This window comes from Seriola lalandi, unplaced genomic scaffold (genome assembly GCF_002814215.2).
Source record: "Seriola lalandi dorsalis isolate HSWRI2012SDOR001 ecotype SW California unplaced genomic scaffold, Sedor1 jcf7180002054536, whole genome shotgun sequence".
Lineage (NCBI taxonomy): Eukaryota > Metazoa > Chordata > Actinopteri > Carangiformes > Carangidae > Seriola > Seriola lalandi.
The window spans coordinates 104,285-123,389 of NW_019525089.1; the positions used below are offsets into that span (position 1 = coordinate 104,285).

Here is a 19,105-nt window from a genome sequence, read left to right on the forward strand (position 1 = left end):
ATAAAAAAATAACAAATTAAAAATCAAATTAAAAATCAATAAAAAATGTTTTGTCACAAAGCTGAAAACTTGTTTTGAGGTATATGGTTTACATTGATACGTTCAATTTGTGTCCTTGTCATCTAATTTGTTTATCTGTCTTACTAATCACTCACTGTTTACGCCTCTAGTTTGAGATATCAGCTTCAGTGTAAAGTGCATTAGTTTCATCTTCACTTTTGACATTGTGTATAGAAAGAGTTAACCTCAACAGTACAGAGCCACTGGGGGAGTGTGATCTAGAATAAAAAAAATAAATTACAGTTCATTGGTTTTCAGCTTCCTTCCTTCCTGCAGCTTGCACCTGAAGTGTCACAAATGTGTTGCAAATATATTATAACAGCATATCCTACAAGCAGGCAAATGTACACAAGTGTCATAACCTGTGCATTGCTGCATCAGCACCTCGGCTCAAGGTTTCAGAGCAGAGGTGTCTGCATGTGCAGATTATGCTTCTACAGGATCAAGTAAAAACCTGAAAGGTAAGTATGTAAAATAAACTAAAATAGTCACTTAAAAAAACAAAACTTTATTTCCAGTACAAAAGAAGCAAAAGAAACCCAAATATATTAAACTTGATACAAGCATTAACAACTCAAAGTCCTCTATAAATACGTTAAAATAAATTAAAGAAATTAATTTACTAAAGATTATCACCTTCAACACTGAACAGGCCTCAAACATGTTGATGAAAAGGCAATTTTAAATAGACCAGTAACAGCACATTGTCCGCTCCTCTAACAAACTACATCATAAACACACAAAACAGCTGAGAAACAATTTCTAAAACACTAAGCATATGTACTCTAACCCTACAGTATGCTGGATCTAGCACAGTAAGGCAACACACCTGGGAGCACAGTATTCATGGATGCGACTCGTGTCACATTTGTAACAGTACAAAGCCAGAACAGGAAGAATTAATACCGAATGACAGAGAGATGGAAGGTGATGGGGTGAGTCACAAAAACATGAATATTCATCAATAATTTAACATCAGTGGTGCCTGTGGACAAGGGAGGAATTAAATCCCACGCCTGGGAATGTTTGTGTTTAAGATCATCTAAAATACATACTAGCACCACTAATGTTTTAGAAAACTTGCCAGAGGTAAAAAAAAAACAAAAAAAAACAGGGCTTTTGTGAAGTAGTCATTTGACTTGGTTAAACTTTACTTCTCAGCCAAGTGCCTTGAAACCCAAGCTGAGCTCACACCTCATCAGATTACACAAAATAACATGGACAATAATGTGATGGCATCTCATTTACGTTTTTGTCCACCTTAGACTGCCAGTGCAGATGGATTTTCTTCAATGCCTGCTGTTTCTACTGGCACACTTCACATATGAAAGCCCATAAAATTCCCATGCTCTGTTTTCTCAGCTGGCAAGTCATACAGACAAACGATATGTCATGAACATGGGATTTGAAAAAGTATGATCAAGCCCATTTGGCTTTTGTTGTAAGGTCATACCAAGCCCCTCCTCCTCCTTTCGTAGGGCAGGTTAAATTTGGTCATTTGGCATTTTACTTGTGGCATTCGTCAACAATGCATGAGAGACAGAAGAACAACAATTTTATAGGTATCTTAAACAAGATAGAGACCTGAACTCACACTAGCTTATGTGACTAAAAGAAAAAAAAAAAAAGGAAATTAAAAGACTCGCATCCCTCCTCAGATCTCACATCTCTCCTAACAACCCAGCATATCTTGGTTCAACACTAACATGACCTGTTAAAATAACCATACAGGCACTTGAGCTGTTTAAAAACTTAACATTCAGGTTCGAGGCCAGTGATAGACACACAACCTCAGACTGTGCAGTTATGAGGGGAAAAAAAATAACAATTTCACCAGCTTATCAACACAATACTGTGTACAGTTAATGGAAAAACAACAACTACAGAACGTAGGTCACATTATGTGTTTGTCCCACCATAATGAAAACATTTCCGCTACAAACAGATGTCTTTGGCTTTATCACATTCTTTTGATCACTCGGAAGAGGCTGATAAAATGTAAATATGAATGGAGAGGTTGGACTAAACGACAAACGGCACTGAGGACAATCACACTGTGATTAAAATATCTGTCTCGCAATCTGCCATCTCGACTTACTATTTCGATAAAGCATCAAACATCTCCACCACTATTAGACTTCTATCTTGATATGTACTCTGTTTTGGTGGCAACACATTTTCTTTTCTACATCACCGTGGCTTCCCTTAATCACATGACAGTGGCAATTTAGCCATAAGTGTAACAGGCAATTTTCTGTCAGTGTGCTGAGTCAGTCACTTAAGTCTTTGTTTCCTTTGACGCCACACAGGTGCAAAGGATGTCTGAGGTGTCGGCCCTGTGGCTCTGTGTGAGAGGGGAATGTGCATTTATGTGTCAAATGCAAGATTACGTGTGCTTGAGCATGGATATGTGTGTGCTGCATATATTGTGTCTCAACAGCGTGTCCAGGGTCTGCATGTCTGAATGTGTGTAAATATGTATGTTTGTGTTTCTGCCTAAAGGCAGAACCCAGTAGCATCCTAGGGAACAGAGAGCTGACTGAATACAGCCAGACGTCTGGCGTTGTTTTCGTTAATGCCACCGCAGGATTCGGAGCCACTGAGTGAGCATGCAGAGCTGCTTCCGTCTTGGTCCTGGTCTGACAGAGAGGTGTAGGACAGGGATCTAGCACCCAGTGGTCCTGAAAAGACTCCAGTGGCACTGGGACTCTGCCTCAGGGAAGGGGAACCGGTCGGAGAGAGTCCACATGGAGAGCAGCCAGAGTCTGGGGAAGGCAAGAATGGAGACTGGAGATCTGCTGCAGTGGCGTGGCCCATGGGAGGTTGGTACTGGTGGGTAGTAGAAGCTTCGAAAGCAGAGTCCATCTCCAGGAAGGCATGAGACAGGAGGTCAGTTATGTCAGCGCAGGAAGGAGGAGAGGCCGAGAAATCAGGTGTGAAAGACGCAGTGGCAGGAGGAGGATGACCAGAGAGGGCATGCTGAAGGGCTTGCTGAGGAGCAGAGGGAAATCCAGCAAAGCTGAAGCTCTGTCTGACAAGAGGAGGTCTGTGTGTGTGGGAGGAGCAAGGCGGCTGCTGGGGAATGCTTGAGGAGGAGGAGGATGAAGATGAGGAAGAGCGAGAGGAGTGCTTCTTTTCTTCCTCACTGTTGTGGACAAAGTGGCAGCGGATCCCGTACGGGCAGAAGCCGATGGTGTGAAACGTACGGCATGGCTCCGTTTTGTATTTTGGATGTCTGTTAAGATCCCGCAGCTCTTCTGGCCCGTGAGCAAACTGGCACTTCCCACCATACTTGCACAACCCGTTCTCAGTGAAAGATCGACACAGTTCAGTCTTATAGCGTGATGAGGAAGAGGAGGTGGAAATGGATGAGGTGGACGAGGAGGAGCTAGCGTTGAGTGCAGTGGGACTGATGTCACTTTGGGAGTGCTTTATGTCAGTCCCGGGCCAGCCTAGACTTGCTGCTGTAGTGCTGCTAGTCTCTATCATGCTGACAGAGCGCTGGGCAAGGAAGCCTGACTTTCCCCACTGGGAGGAATCAGAAAGCTGGGAGGGCAGCCAGCTTTCTGACTGCTGCCCCCTTTGGCTGGAGGTCAAAAATACACCGACATTAGGGTCGGTGGGGAGGCAGAGGGATGAGAGAGAAAATGATGTGTTGCTACGTGGCTGACCGTTGTAACCTGGGGTTCCCATTGCCAGACTGCGGGATGGTAGCCGTCTGTCTGACTCCCTCAGGTCGAGATTGAGTAACTGCTGTAGAAAGAACAGATGATAACAAAACATTAGCCCATAACTATTACAATTAATATCCGGTGATTCATTTTTCAAAACCTCGGCGGCATTCCATTATTGACGACTGTTGGCATTTCACTTAGAGACTACAGAGCAATTAAAGCACAGCTGTGCCATCGATCAACAACAAGGATGTAATCATTTTCAGTTTCCACACTCAATCTACATTTGGCAAATGCAAAATACTGTTGTTTATTTGTTTCTTTTATTCTCTCCTGATACACTCCTCAATGTGATTTCTGGTAAGCATTACTTGAAATATACTTTTCTTTTTTTTTTGGCATCCTGAGTAAATCAAAGTATAACACATATAAATATTGGTGTAAAAGTGTATGTTCAAACATGAACATTTGCCAAACATTTATTTTTGTGAATTTCTATCATCACAGGTAAGAATGCATTCTGATGCAATATTCAAGGCAGCGTGGTGATGCTTTAAAACTTGTTTCAGTATTGTAAACCATTACTACATTGCATTGGTAAAGGAGTAGTTTAAACCCACATGTGCTTACCTAGGTGACTATAAGACTGATATTTACAAACTGGTCATAACAATGAGCTAAATCAAAAATAATATTTGAAATATTATATCACATTGCTGCTGCCATTTGAACTGGGGGACAAATTGTGGTCGGTGACTACCGTATTTCTGACAGCAACAACATCAAAAATAAAAAAAACAGCAGAAATCTCTTCTACCTCTCTACCAGAGTTTAAACCTGGCATCCTACACATATTCTACTGTGATGGGAACAGGCAGGGAAGACTTACAGTATGCTGCTGTGCACCACATGCAGTACAGTGAAACCCTCTTCATTTTATTAAAATAGCATTACACTGCATGCCATTAGTTACAGAGTTAAACATCTCCTTGCTGTAAGCGCAGCTTCACAGCTGTAACTGGTGACTTTTGGTTGTTTCAAGCACAAAAAGCTCTGGTTGGTAACGGTGCTGTTTTGATTGAACCTGTTGGCGTCGTCTACCGTTAATAAGCAACCGATATTACTTGTAACCTGCTTGTCACCTGTCGTGGCAAATTACTACCTAAAGTGGTTTTATCTTAGACAAAATGACCGAGTTAGCTAATAAGTAGACAGTTTAATGGGCCCATGCTGCGATGCATAGTTAACACCAGCCTCAACTTCGCTCCCACTTTTTGACAAGTTAGCCTCAGGTCCAGGCTAACTTTCAGCTCACATAAAACCCTCAATAAAGACCGTGATTAATAGTAAACAGTCAAAACAGCACACCAACAGAATCCGCAAAAAAATGAGACGTTAACAGATGAGGAGAGCAAACAACGTAAAGTTAGCAGCGTAGCTAGCTAAGCTAGCGTTAACCCCTCCAGTGACCTAGCCAACTTTTGCTCCACTCTCCGCTCAACTTTCTTTGCGCTTTCCGTTTACCTTGCACATCATCTCCTCCAGGTCCGCAAACTGGATGAGTTTGGGGTAAGATGGCATTATATTGAGTTATCAAAGGCTTCGTCCGATCCCCGTCTGCCCCCGCACTGATAGACGTGGGCAACTCGCTGGCATGAGTTGGTCAGAAGTTTCCAGCAGAGTCTGCGGTGCCAAACAAGCCCAAGACCCGGACCACGTGTGGATTTAAAACCTAACACCGCTGTTAGCCACTCCCACGACTCTGAGAGTCAGCCCCGAGCTGTTTTCACCAGACCCCAGTCCTGAAAGCTGCTTGAGGCCCCCAGGCTCCATGAAATGTAAACTTAAACAACATTAAGTTCCTGTTTTCAGGTATCATTCTTAGTTTTAAAATTAGCTTATGATTTAAATGGCTCAGTACAACAAACATCCAACATCGTGAACGTATCATTTAAAAATATTTGCAAGCACTTCTGTTGTCGAGGAAGGACATTTTGATTGAACTTTATCCAGACAACTTTAACACCATTGTTTTTGAAATACTGTGTTCTCATCTGCTGCATGGTAAGTGAATAAATGAAAGCTATAATTATTTAATTGTTAAGCATATACATTAATATAAAGTTGGGGATTTTTATTTATAAAATTATTTATTTATATCTTTATATGAAGTTATTCTATACATATAATTTTATTTCCCAGGGGGCTCAGCCAGTGTGATGCTAATAAGTGGTTCTTTGCTAGAAAGTGCAGGCCTTATCAGTGATATCACCAAAGCTTTGGTCTGATAATGATGTATATGTAGCTGAAATAATATCATCCTTGCCACCAAATTAATTAGACCCAAAACTTTTACCCACAATCCTGATATTTTATGATCATGTCCACTGGCTGATGACTGATGTTCATAAAAGTCCCTCTTGGGATAAATCTAAAGCATAAATATGCATTTTCCCCTATTCTTTCAAGCCAAATAACTATGTAAAGTTGTGTGTCTTTTATCAGATGGAGTAGTTGGAGGAAGTGCCACTGGTAGTAGCTAAAACAAATTAAAGAAAGGTTATAACAAAGGAAACCACAAGAAAGCAGGCAAACGCAGGTGTGTGCAGAGAAACACCCACAAGAAATGGCTTCCACAAGGACAGAAAAAGGAACACAGGCAGAAAAAAGGAGAGCTGAACATATGGGTAGAGAAGTATGGAGACACCCTAGCCCTTTGAGACAGACAAGGAGGAGCGAAGGCTTTGATTTCAAAGGTAAAGGTAGAAGTGTGAAAAATTTCACCACAGAGCAGAGCCATGAGAACACACAAACGCAGGGTTGTTCCTCTATCTTTGCAGGGACGAGAAATAAACTGTATAAACTGTATTTCCTTAAGCTCAAACCTTATATTCACCTATTAGACTAATCACAAACCGCCAAAGTTAGCACTGACAACAAACGTCTCATTCTTCTACCGTCACTGGTAAGACATTTGATCCTCACAAAGATAGAACACACACACACACACACACACACACACACACGCACACACACACACACAACACACACACACACACACACACAGTTCTCCCAGGAGTGAAGTTGTCACACCTCTGGGATTGTAAGGAGCATTGCAACAGCATGTGCAGCGGTCAGACAAGTTGGCAAACAGTTGGCTGCAACTTCAGAGTAATAAACAGCTTTCAGTTTGTTCTGTACAGTTCAGTTCTTCTAGTGGCCAGATATAAGGGTTTGATTCCCCCTGGGGCAGGTCCTGCTCAAAGTGAAACATATGGTTAGAACGAAAGCACAAAGTTGTAAAAAATAAATATTTAAAGCGTTCAGCGCCTACTCTAGGGAGAAGTTCTTGAAACTAGCTCATAGCTCTGAGCCCCCTTCACAAAGATGAGCTCAGCTGAGAACAAAGCCTGCCAAAAAGCTTTGTTTTGGTCCAGCCAAGTGGTCACCATTAAGTGTGTGTGTTTGTGTGTGTACACATGCTTGTGTGTGTTTGACAGGGGGTCTCAAACCCACCCCAACCCCCTTATTTTGTGATGATGTAATGGTATAGGTACATTCTACCACTGTGCTGCCTCAGGGTTGTGTGAGCCAGCCGTGTTTTGACTTGTGTGATATGCATGTGAAGCTGTATTGGTGTCCTTCCTCACATACCTGTGGCGTCCTGATGTCCATCCTGACATGTTCCACGTAAACATGACTCCCTATGTCAGTCAAAACATTTCTTTTGTCTCTGCTTTTGCTTTATAAATTGCCACGAAACTACCCCCCTAAAGAAAATGGGCGTTCACCTCTTGTGTCTGCTTCTGAAACCACTTCCTCAATCGTATTTAGATGCAGTTTCATCCAGATACACAAGACTGTGTCGAGATCCAATTAAGACGGACAGGCCGTTCTCACCTGGCTTCAGAACGCATCCCAAATGCATCTTTTTAGTGACCTTTTGTTATTGGATTTCACTTCCTTTAGAAACTCACCACAAAATAACACTTCAAGCATTGTTACTTCTTATCTTCTTTGCCCAATCAAACCCCCCCAACAAAACAGGTACATTTATTTTCCATAGGTAAATCAGCTGTTTTGGGGGGGGGGGTTGTTGTAGATTATGCACAACTGGTCGTGGCTGATAGAGAAGGAATGACAGATCAACACCACCAGGCCAGCGCAAGGCCCCAAATATGTTGACAAACTTCAAGACCACCCCCTAAATATAGTCGCTTCTACTCATATGACCCAAGATGCATTTAATGCAAATTGTGAACAAGGCCTAATTATACTGCGACTGACCTCTGGGTGCGAACCCTGACATGAGATGCTGCCCTAATTAGTTCATCGTCTTTAACAGGTTGGGTCTGCATGTTTGTTTTCTTTTTGCCCTGAGATGAAGACCACCACTGTGAACAACAAGCCATTAGCAAGATGTCAACAGCATGAGTGCCTTGAGGTAAGCAGGCCCTTCTGTTGATTTGGTTAAGTAAACAAATGTTATCTATAAACAAGCTATTTGGTCAGCAAGTTGAGTTTACTTCTATAAACAAATCTCTTTTGGGTGAGTTGGGGGATTACTGGGAGTATGGGGGAGAGGATTGAGAGTATTGGGGATGGGGGGGATGTGGGGGGCTCTTTCTGAAGCAAGGGGGGGAGGGGAGACATTTGAAAGAGAGTCCTGGCTTCTTGTTGAGTCCAGCTGGGCTACAGGGCCTTTGGAGCACAATGAGCTCAATGAGCTGCAGAACCAACTAACAAACTAATGGCCCGCCCTCCGCGACTCAACCCCCATAGATACATACACACACACACACACACACACACACACACACACACGCACACACACACACACACACACACACACGCTGTGGAAATAACAGAGGGTGGTGAATGGGTGAGATAGAAAGGCTTGTTAGGAGGAAAGAGATGGGGGTGAGGAGAGGGATGAAGGGGCAGGATTGGGGGCTATTTAGTAAAAAACAGGGGAAATGAGAGAGAGGAAGGCATTGAGGGATTGAAGGTGGAGGAATCCAAGGCAAGAGATGGTTAGTAAAGACCGGCTCCATGCACAAAAAAGGTTTATCTATGGATTCGGGATTAATCAAGCAGATGCATAACAATGTGTCATGGGACGGGTTCCCTTGCTTTGTCATGTAATCTTGCAGTGGAATAATTAGCCAAATCCTTAGGAAGGCATTCGCAGATTCAACATCTGTTTGATATTAGAAGACATTTCCAGAGGTGACATGACAGTGTGGGGTACCCATTTTGAGGGAATGGGATGGACAACAATGCAGTCATATGTTTTCTAAAAAGAAAAATGGGAAGGATGCCCGGGGAGAGCCAGTTTGGGGATATAAGTAAAAGACAGAGGGGTGAGTAGGAGAGCGAGGTAATCCATGACCACAGCATAGTCGACAGTGTGTGTGAGTGCGGAGTGAAACATTTGTATTGCAGCATGTGTTTGTGTGTTAAAAAGAGTGAGACACAGTCACACACATACTTGCACACTCAAATCTATTGAAACTCTCGTGATTAAGTGAAGTCATTCCTCCACAGCCCCACGCAGGCTTCTTCAGATAAGAGGCTACTATTACGAGTGAAATAATAAAGGAGGGAGGGGAGGAGGGGCTTGTAGACTTGATGAACATCTGCTCCTCTTTTCCTCCCATTTCTTCCAACCCCCCCCCACCACCACCACCACCACCTTCCTTCTTTCACAATGTACCCCCTGCCCCATTCACTTGTTTATGTGTGTGTGTGTGTATGTGTGTGTGTGTGCGTGCATGTGTGTGTGTGTTTTTGCTTACAGAGGGCCTCACAGAGGGATTCACAGAGTTTGAGATTTTGGAAGAAAGTTTCTCTGACAGTCTGTTATGATGAAACCAATAACAAAGTCACTCCACCTCTTCTGCCAAACTTTCTATTTTATGAAATTATATGAAAAAAAAATATTTTTCCTGCATGGACGCAAATGCAGTACCATCCTAAAAAATCAATTTTTTTAATTTTTAAAGATGATATTTTCTGTGTAGCAAGCTTGGGAAGACTGAAAACACAACAAGTGAAATTATGTAAAATATGTGTATTATATAAAGACGTGACTGCTACCTCATGAATAAACATGATAACCAGAGTGACTGCACTGGAATGTTCATTTATGCATAAATACATAACAACTTTGACTCTCTCTCTTGTGTCTGTTTTATGCACACACACACACACACACACACACACACACACACACACACACACACACACACAAGTACATGCTCAAACACCCTGAAACGCCGCACAGTAGGGTTCTACTCACAGGGCAAAGGTTATAACCTAACCTTTGAGCTCTCCTCCTATCTTGCCCACTGGAATTCACTCCTGTGGATTCAATTAGAAAGCTAGAGAGGAGGTGAGCGAGAGAGGAGGACGCTGAAGTCTGAAAAACAAGACAACAGTGACAAGTGTCTGAAGACAGACCAGCGTGGAGAGGCAGACAATGACCCAGGGTGGAGAGAGTGATGGGGGAGAGTTAAGACATTTACTCTTTAGACACATTTGTTTCGGCCAAAATGGTCTGTGTGTACATTTGGGGTTCCACAACACACATACAGTGATCCTATGTTTCTTGTACTTTTGCTCTGGGGAACTTTTTCATGGTTCAGGTTTGTCCGCATGGTTCCACTTGAAGGAACTCTTGCTACAAGACACAATGATATGTCATCTATATCCATCTGTCTTATTAGCTTATTCTTCTATATCCTGCCATAATGCCTTTTGTGTGTTGTGTAAAGCCCTTTGTATCGCCTTGTTGTTGAAAGGTGCCATACAAATGGATTTTACAGTGTGCTTGATGTTTTAATGTACAGCAACAGCTTGGGAAAGGCTCTTTTCAGTAACTTGATCATGTCCCTGTGCATAAAGCAAGGTCCGTAAAGAAATGCTTCTGGTGTGGAGGAAGTTGACTGGGCTGTGCAGAGTGACACAGAGGCAGAAGAGGAACTGTATATTTACATCCTGTGCGATTACACTGTGGGGTCTTGCTGGTATTCTACTGCCCACTGGTGGATTATAGCATAAGTGCAAATCTGCACCATAGCCATTGATTTTGATGGTGTTGCCATCCACTCTGCACAGTGAGCTCATTAAATCGGGAAAAGGATTATATGGGTTAGGACCCAAAGTGTCACAGGGCTGCTTTAGATGTATTTTAATCATAAGATGGCTTCTGTGCTCTGATGAAGCGTGGACTCGGTACAAACAACACTCTTTATTCAACTCTCTTTTTTAATGTGGTTTTTCTGCACTGTGAGATGTATTTTTGCTGAGAAAGATTGACATGAGGTGTCAGGTTGTTAAATGGTATTACAGTAACACATTCAAGCAGCAAAAGATCATACAACATGATCACAATTGCAAAACGTTGCTATGTTAAACATTTCGTATTAGAATTGTGATTGATGATTTGTGTATATGAAAAGACATTGATCATTGTGTATTACAATCAATTTCATGAAGAAGATGTAGCCTGTAAAACACCTTGCAACCATTTACAATACCTCTGTTTGCCCGGTTCACCAGCGAGGGGAGCTGTTGCTCCATTTCCATGTTAGTTCTGATGGACTTCAATGAGTGGATTAGACGAATTTCACAAATTCAGTTTTTATATAAATAAATGAGAAACACCATCTGCATCTGTTATCTTAGGCGGCATATGTGTGTATTTTTCCATGTCCAACATGCACGCTACTATACATATGAAACAAGTGCATTTTCTGAGTAACACAGGGAACAAAAGAGGCCAGTGACACATAGAGACTTGCGACAGGAGAACTTGCACAACCCATGTCCCTGGAAGCGAGCCACACAGCAGTGTGTGTGTTAAGCAACAGTTCCTGGAGATCCTCTTGAACTCCAAACAAAACAAACGTCAAATCCTTATTTCAATATAGCGGAATGATATATCACTCTTTTTTTTTTTTGTTTTTGTTGGGCTCATTTGAGACCAACCAAGACAACAGCGACATTCAGGAAACAGTGGTGAAAAAACAAGAAAAGCAAAAGCTGCTATTCATTAGAAATTTAAATTTGAGCAAAAATGAGGTCTTGATATTTTAAAACAATAGCAGGGTCGTGATGAGCCAGACGAGGAGAGGAGACTTAAAAGCAGGAAAGATAGGAAGAAAAGTAGGCAAAAAGTGTTATCATGGATCATTTCATTGTTTTGAATATTTTTTAAAAATCAGCAAAGCCAAATAAAAAAACAAAATAAACAAACAATGGAAGTTGATGTGTGAGTGTGTGTTCCCACATGTGAAAGAGACGAAAAGGAAGTAGGCTATCTGGATTTCAAATATTGTGAAAGAGTAAGTCATTTAAATAGTTTGTCTTGGTGTTCTCATGGGTGATTATTGTAGAAAGAATCCTGCCTAAACATGACTTTATTTAACTGAAATGTCCAAAATCATTTAGGATTCTTTTGTAATTACCTCACACAGCTGCAATTAGTCTGAGAGAGAAACTACATCACTGGTGTGAAAAGACAAAGAGTGCAGAGTGATGTCAGGTGTTTGGATACTAAAGTGTAGAACGAGCGTCATAAGGATCTGTGTTGGAACACATTTATTTATTGAAGCTGTTTAAAGAGGAACACAGACGAAACACCCATTAGTCTGATACTTTGCTTACTGTGAGACATTCTTTGTGTATAAATTCCCCCAAGATATACGGATGTTGGTTTTTGGTTTTCTGCTAAAGATTAGGAAAACACATACTTACATCATGAAATGTAGATAGATAGATAGATAGATAGATAGATAGATAGATAGATAGATAGATAGATAGATAGATAGATAGATAGATAGATAGATAGATAGATGAAAATCGCTCTATATTGGCTTGTGTTGTTTACTGGATGTCCCTGCTGAATAGAAGTATTTGTGCACAGGTAAAGAGGTCCCTTGTGTATTCCAACCAATGATTCCTTAAATTGCTTTTCTGCTTTTATAGCATTAAAAAGATCAATAAGATCAATAAGATCTGGATCATAATGTCGAATAAAGTGTATATACAGGGTCTTAATGTGTATATCTGAAACATTATTTACTTCAAGTATAAGTATATTGTGTTATGCATGTGGCGTCATGAGGCCAACTCTCGTCTGTGTGCTATCAGTGTGTTTATGCATGTGTATGCATACTTGTGTGCATGTGTACTTTTCAGTGTTTGACCCTATCTCTAAGTGGGGCGGCAGGTTTGGCGATGAATTCTCTGTTGGAATGTATGTTTATAACTCCCTCAGAGCAACGTATTCTGCCTGAGAGTGTTCTTTCACATTCCATCCCATTCCAGCCTCTATTCATGTCAGCCAAGAGTGAATATATTGTAGACCTTCTTTCTACCTTCATTTTGCACTGTGCGAACTTTGAATTTGTACAAGAAGTTCTCTGAACATAATCGTAATGGAGTGTGTGTGTATGTGTGTGTGTGTGTGTATGTCATTTCATTGAGTAGGAGTAATGCTATGATAGTAGCTGATGTGCACATGTGAGCGTCAGTGTGTGCATGTGTCTCCATGCAGCTGAAAGTGTGCCAAAGGATGATTCCGGTCCCGGTCTGTATATTCTCACATTGCGTTCATCCAACTGCAGCCAGGCAACAGCTCATAATATTGATCAGCGTGTTTGATCAGGGGGATATTGATGGATCTGGAGTCTCAGATCAAATGACGTCCTCCACTTTCTTTTATTTATATGTTGGTATCCAGGAAACTTGTAATAATCAATAAAAGAGTTGGGGTGTGTTTGTCCTAATCGTGTGTGTGTCTGTAATTCCAGTAATGGGATCTCTCTGTGTGTGATGGGAAGTCACACTGTTTCCTGTGCCAACTTCCCCAGTAGTTTCCATGTTTTGTGACAGTTTGCATGTCTGTTAACTTTCTGTGTATAACAGGAACGATGCTGCCAATTATTTTATTGACGTCCTTCTGTTGTCACTAGATTTGATGCATAGGCTAGGCAGGCCTAATGCAATATTCACATGGTTTCTGTGCAGTGTAAAATGTGATGTCGAGAGTTTGACCAGGAGGCATGAAGTAAAGATTTATTTTATGATCACTGTTATTATCTTTTAAATTATGTTGCTTTAAAATGCCAAAGACATAAGTAATGAGTTACATCTTAGAGGGATACACTGTGTATCTATCTGCATTGTGCTCTTAAAGATCATCTCAAAGGGCATTGACAATTTAAACAGGGGAGTTTGCCTGCAGCCATTTCTGTGTGAAAACTTACCACAGTATTTTAACAAAATATTAATTGTGTGCCATAAGTGTATCCAGGTATAATGTGACAAATGAATAATCAACAATAACATTTAGATATTTTTAGTTTCCTACTTTAGGATTGTCCCAAAACATGTGAAAATTGTGTACTCACAGATGTTTTTACCACAACACCACTAGCTGTCCATAGCTCATTCCAGGCCTAATTTTCTTTCCCATTTCTTTGTGATTTATACTTATGAACAAATTTTGGAATAGACAGTGACATTAAAGTTTTGTTGTCTTTTATCTTGTAGGAAATTATGTTCATTCTATGTTAACCGTTACATTACAGCCTCAAAAGCACTAGACTATTGTAGGTGCTAATCCAAAATCGGCGAGATCAGTAAGTGATGTTAATTTGACCTCTTTGCAATAATAGCATTCACATGTACATTTATTTATAAGTCTGAAGGTGATAACAGGATTTATCAAACACACATCCAGGTTCAGTTTTTGTTGTTTGGGAGCGTCTCTAGGTGACGTGACTCTCTGTCTCCTAAGGAGCGTTCTAGGCAGAGTAATGTAAACATTATGTCATGGTGAATGGTACGTGTGTGTGTGTGTGTGTGTGTGTGTGTGTGTGTGTGTGTGTGAATGCATACCTAGAGACTAGGCTACATTCTCCTGGGAACAACTAGGAGAAGAGAGAGCTTACACCTCAGGGAACAACCACCATATAAAATCCCCAATCAGTTTATTCCCACTGTTAACCAGTGCTCATTAACACTTTGTTAGGCTGCCAGCCAAACAGTCTGCCCCGCGTCATCAGATCCCATGTTTCCTCTTTTTTTTTTTTACAGCCGTCAGTGTCTCTAAACTACCTCACACAGCAGGGCACTTCCCAAAAGCTCAGCCCAGTCGTTTCTATGTATGCATACACACAGCAATGTACCTTAGTGTTTGTAACTTCCCCATGTGAGAAGTATGAGTTCGAAACCACATGTGGTTGTCTGCTGTACCAGCTTGTTTGTAATGGTAATTTCTTGATTTCTTGGCCACTGCTTTATTAAGATGATAAGCGTGTTACTGTTTGAGAAATCCCAGTGAGAGATACATTGAGTATTTGCATATACACAACATCTTGAGCAGCTACACAATATAGCTACCGTAAACTAACACAAAATTGTGTATGACTGAATAATTTCAACAGGAGGTGTACCAACCAGCTTTTTCCCAGCTTTCAGGCACATGTCATGGCCTTCTTCAGATAAAATCATTGTTTCTATATCACCATTTGTTACATGTGACCGATATGCCACACTTAGGATACATGATAGTGTTAATTTGGTCAGTGAAAACTATGATGAGGAATATCTGATGATGACCTACTTTTTATGCTGAAAATGAGGCAAATGAGAACTACCATGAAATACATTCCATGGAGATTAAATGATAAAGTGAAAGACAGATGAATGGGTAAATTAACTAATTACTGTTTCAATGCAAAGTCTTATTCTCACACTGTACCCTCCTGATTTGTTCGGAAGTTAACAACCATTAATAAGAAGCAGAATTCAGTGATGTTCTGTCTCTGTCAGTAATGTTATCTGACGTTAGCGGCTCTTGGCAGAAACAGATGGGCTGAATTCATCTACAATCTACTGAGAATTAGACAAGAAGCAGCAACAAAACAGCTGGGACACAGTATGAAAACAGCTCACTATTAATACAACAGTAAGCTAAGGTAATATTATCAAGTGCTGTTATCAACATTAACATTACTTTCAGCAACTATGTGCCATGTTAGAATGAGTGAAGTTAAACTCAAGATTTAATGTCGATGGTCAACCATCTGAAACTTCCTGTTTAAAAATGAATGTACATTGTGTAATCAAAAGAATAAGACTCAAACCTGAGCACTTGCGGAAGAAAACCATGCAATATGGCTGAATGTACCGAATAAACTCATAAGTAGACACTGAGTTAATATGATTTTGTTAAAATATTATGCTAGGTTATTTTGTCACATATACTGTATATTATGTGCATTTATCTCCAATTTTACTCCTTTCCTGTCTTCCTACCCTCCTCTCCTCTCCTCTCCTCTCCTCTCCTCTCCTCTCCTCTCCTCTACGTTTCCATGATGCTTATTTTCATAAGAAGGAATTCTGCTGGTCTCGGCACTGCTAGTGTCACTGTGGTATGTATTCTTGGGAGGGCAGCCAAGGCTAAACACACATACGCCATATCCATTCCTTTCCTTTCAATAACCAAACACACACACATATACACACACACACACACACACACACACACGCACACCTCGCTAACCACTTCATTTTCTGCCCACCTGTTTAAACATAGCAGTGTGTATATGTGCATATGTGTGTGAGTGCTTCCTCACAGAGAGGCCTATTGTCCTCCAGGCTAAGATGTGTGTGCTGTGTCATGAATTGGCCCGGCAGCCACAAGCCCACTGCTGATTTTAGCTAAGAACTAAAACACTGGACCAAAAATAACACGTCCACTGACAAGAAGTAGCTCAGCTATAATACTGCTACTCCCTCAGCGTCGAGGCGTCGATGTTGTGAGGATCAGGACAAGAATCTGTGTATCCTGAAACGTGCGACACAGAAAATATTGTCACACAGCGGAAAGTGAGAATATTGCCTGTTGCAGAGATGACTGTTTAGAGAAGAGATGATTATTGTGAATATTTAAATGGAGAGGGAGAATGAGGATGACTAACAATAGGCAGTAAATACATTTCTAGTGTTCTCTGATGATATATGATGGTTGTGTATATCACTGTAACAGGTTGTGTAACACTTCTAACCTAATAAGCCTATTATAGTGTATATGCCCTCCTTTGAGATGAGCTCCTTGATCACATTGACATCACATGTGTTTGAGATAAGCTGAGCTGTTCAGCTTAACTTAAAATCTGCCGTATCTGTATTGGAGCGACATTAGCATTCATTTGGAGGTTGTGTTTGCAGCCACCTGATGGAGGTAAGTCCGATACTCGGGTCTGATCCAGGAGGGCTCTCTAGTTGCAAAGTGCACCACCGTGGTTACCAGCGAGTTTCTCAATCTGTCGTTCTGATATGTGGTAATGGGCAGCAAGTGTGTGGTGGGTTTATCACAGTTATCTTACTGAGAAAAACACTGATGATGAAGGAGTGAGAGTGAACCAAACCCACCATAAAACGGAAACACTGTAGAGCTCTGTAGAGCTGAGGCAAACTGCGCAGTTGGAAATAATCTTCTGTGGGTTTGAGTTGAAGGCGATGACTTCACACATGGTGATGTCTTAATGGGCTTGAGTGTAACTATGACCAAAATTGGTTTCAAACGGACAAAAGACACTAGTCTACTTCTCAGTTTACGTTTTCTCATTTGGCAGACACTTTTACTCAAAGCAGCTTGCAAGCGAGGGGTTCGGTGTCTCGCATAAGGACACTTTGGCACACAGACCGGAGGAGCGGGGGATCGAACCGACGACCCTGCGATCAGTGGATAACTGATTCACAGCTGTCCTGTGGCTTCTACAATCAATTCTAGCATACAATTAAGATTAGTCTACACTGTAAATCCTACCCATGAAATTATTGTTTCGAGGTGAAAAGTACGCAACACTAACCATAGTTAATCATGCTAATTCAAACACAGGCCTCTTGAGCACATGTATATTGATATAAACTGGTGTGATTTATGCGCTGTACAGTTTAAAACCAAACTTCACCTCTGCGGATGTTTGAAATGTTAAGCTATATGGACGTTATCACAGAGAGCTGTTATCATTCTCAAGTGCAGGTCACACATCTGTTGTTAATAAACACAGTGACGCAGTGCTAATTTATTTTCATACCGCATTAAGAAAAGGACATAAAAACAGGAAGTGTGAGGTCTAAAAGGAGAAGCATGTACTGAGTGTGAGCATGAACAGGAAGCGTGCAATGAACATGTATGGGCCAGCCTGTTGTGAAAGATGTGCTTTAATAACACAAACAGATGTGAAACTGTCTGAAGGGACTTTCTGCTTCTGCCCTACACCCTGATGCAACCAATCATCAAACGGGGATGAAGTTTATAAAAGTAAAATGAGACACAAAACTAATGTCTTAGTTTGATTTATTGTAACCAAAAAGTCCTACAAACCTGAACAACACCATAGGTTGTTAGTGGTTACACTCTGATACCACCCATAGGAATGTCTCAAGATAAATGAATCTTAATCATCTGGGGACAACATACAAGCAAGTGTCACTGTTTCACTGCGTATCAAGATTCAGGTTAGTAAAATGTGCTCAGAGAGTCAAATGAAAGGTAAAGCACAAGATGGGCTGGTGTTTGACTGGAAAGAAGATTAAAAAAAAAAGTTGCTGCTCATAAAACGAAGACATCAGTTAAAGCCCAAGTCCAAGAATATGAGGAAACATGCCGCCCACATTCTTTATAATGTCAATAAAATACATCCAGTTTGGCTTGTTGTCATATGGATTTTCACAGAATTGTTGGTTGTTTATGATAATAACATGGTTTGGTGGAGAGGCTTTTCAGCTTCCAAAACCTGACAGCCAAAGCCCTGTTTTAGCATCTAAAGAAACACTTGTATCATTGACTATAGTCTATTGATGCACCTTTCAAATCTTAATAAATTAGGTCCAGTATAATTTATAACTTTAAAAATGAGTGTCATCCAAGTTATAAAACTTGCGCCATGGCCACCAGGTGCTGTTTCTGCTTTTCAGATCATTTTTTACAAACTCATCCAGATTCACTTCTTCTTCTGGTAAAATAGGAAAGTGACAGCAATTAAATTATAATATATGCAAGAACTGTTCTTGCAGATGGGTACATCGTGTGGTTCTCACCTTGGCGGTCAAGTATTCTCACTTCTACATACAATGTTTTCTCGACATCAGTAATAACGTTCAGAATCTGACAAAGACAAACAAAACTCTCTATGTATGACTTTAATGCAAAGGTTGGGTGTTCTTGAATATCTATATTTCCTAAATTAAAATATAAATAATATTTTAGTATTGAAAGGTCCCCTGAGGCCTTTCTGGGAGTAGCAGGGGTTTTCAAGTCAGATTTGAAACATGGTGAATGGTGTTCC

At 40.9% G+C, this 19,105-nt stretch overlaps 1 protein-coding gene across 1 annotated transcript; it reads right to left on the reverse strand.

The window, feature by feature from the left end:
* Positions 1 to 548: 548 nt before the first annotated feature.
* On the reverse strand, positions 549 to 5,473 carry LOC111661101 (mRNA decay activator protein ZFP36L1). The gene is made up of 2 exons (XM_023414567.2): positions 5,259 to 5,473; positions 549 to 3,813 (listed from the first exon to the last, which is right to left on the reverse strand). The coding sequence occupies exons 1-2, from the start codon at positions 5,313 to 5,315 to the stop codon at positions 2,581 to 2,583; spliced, it is 1,290 nt and encodes a 429-aa protein (XP_023270335.1). The 5' UTR covers positions 5,316 to 5,473; the 3' UTR covers positions 549 to 2,580.
* Positions 5,474 to 19,105: the final 13,632 nt, after the last annotated feature.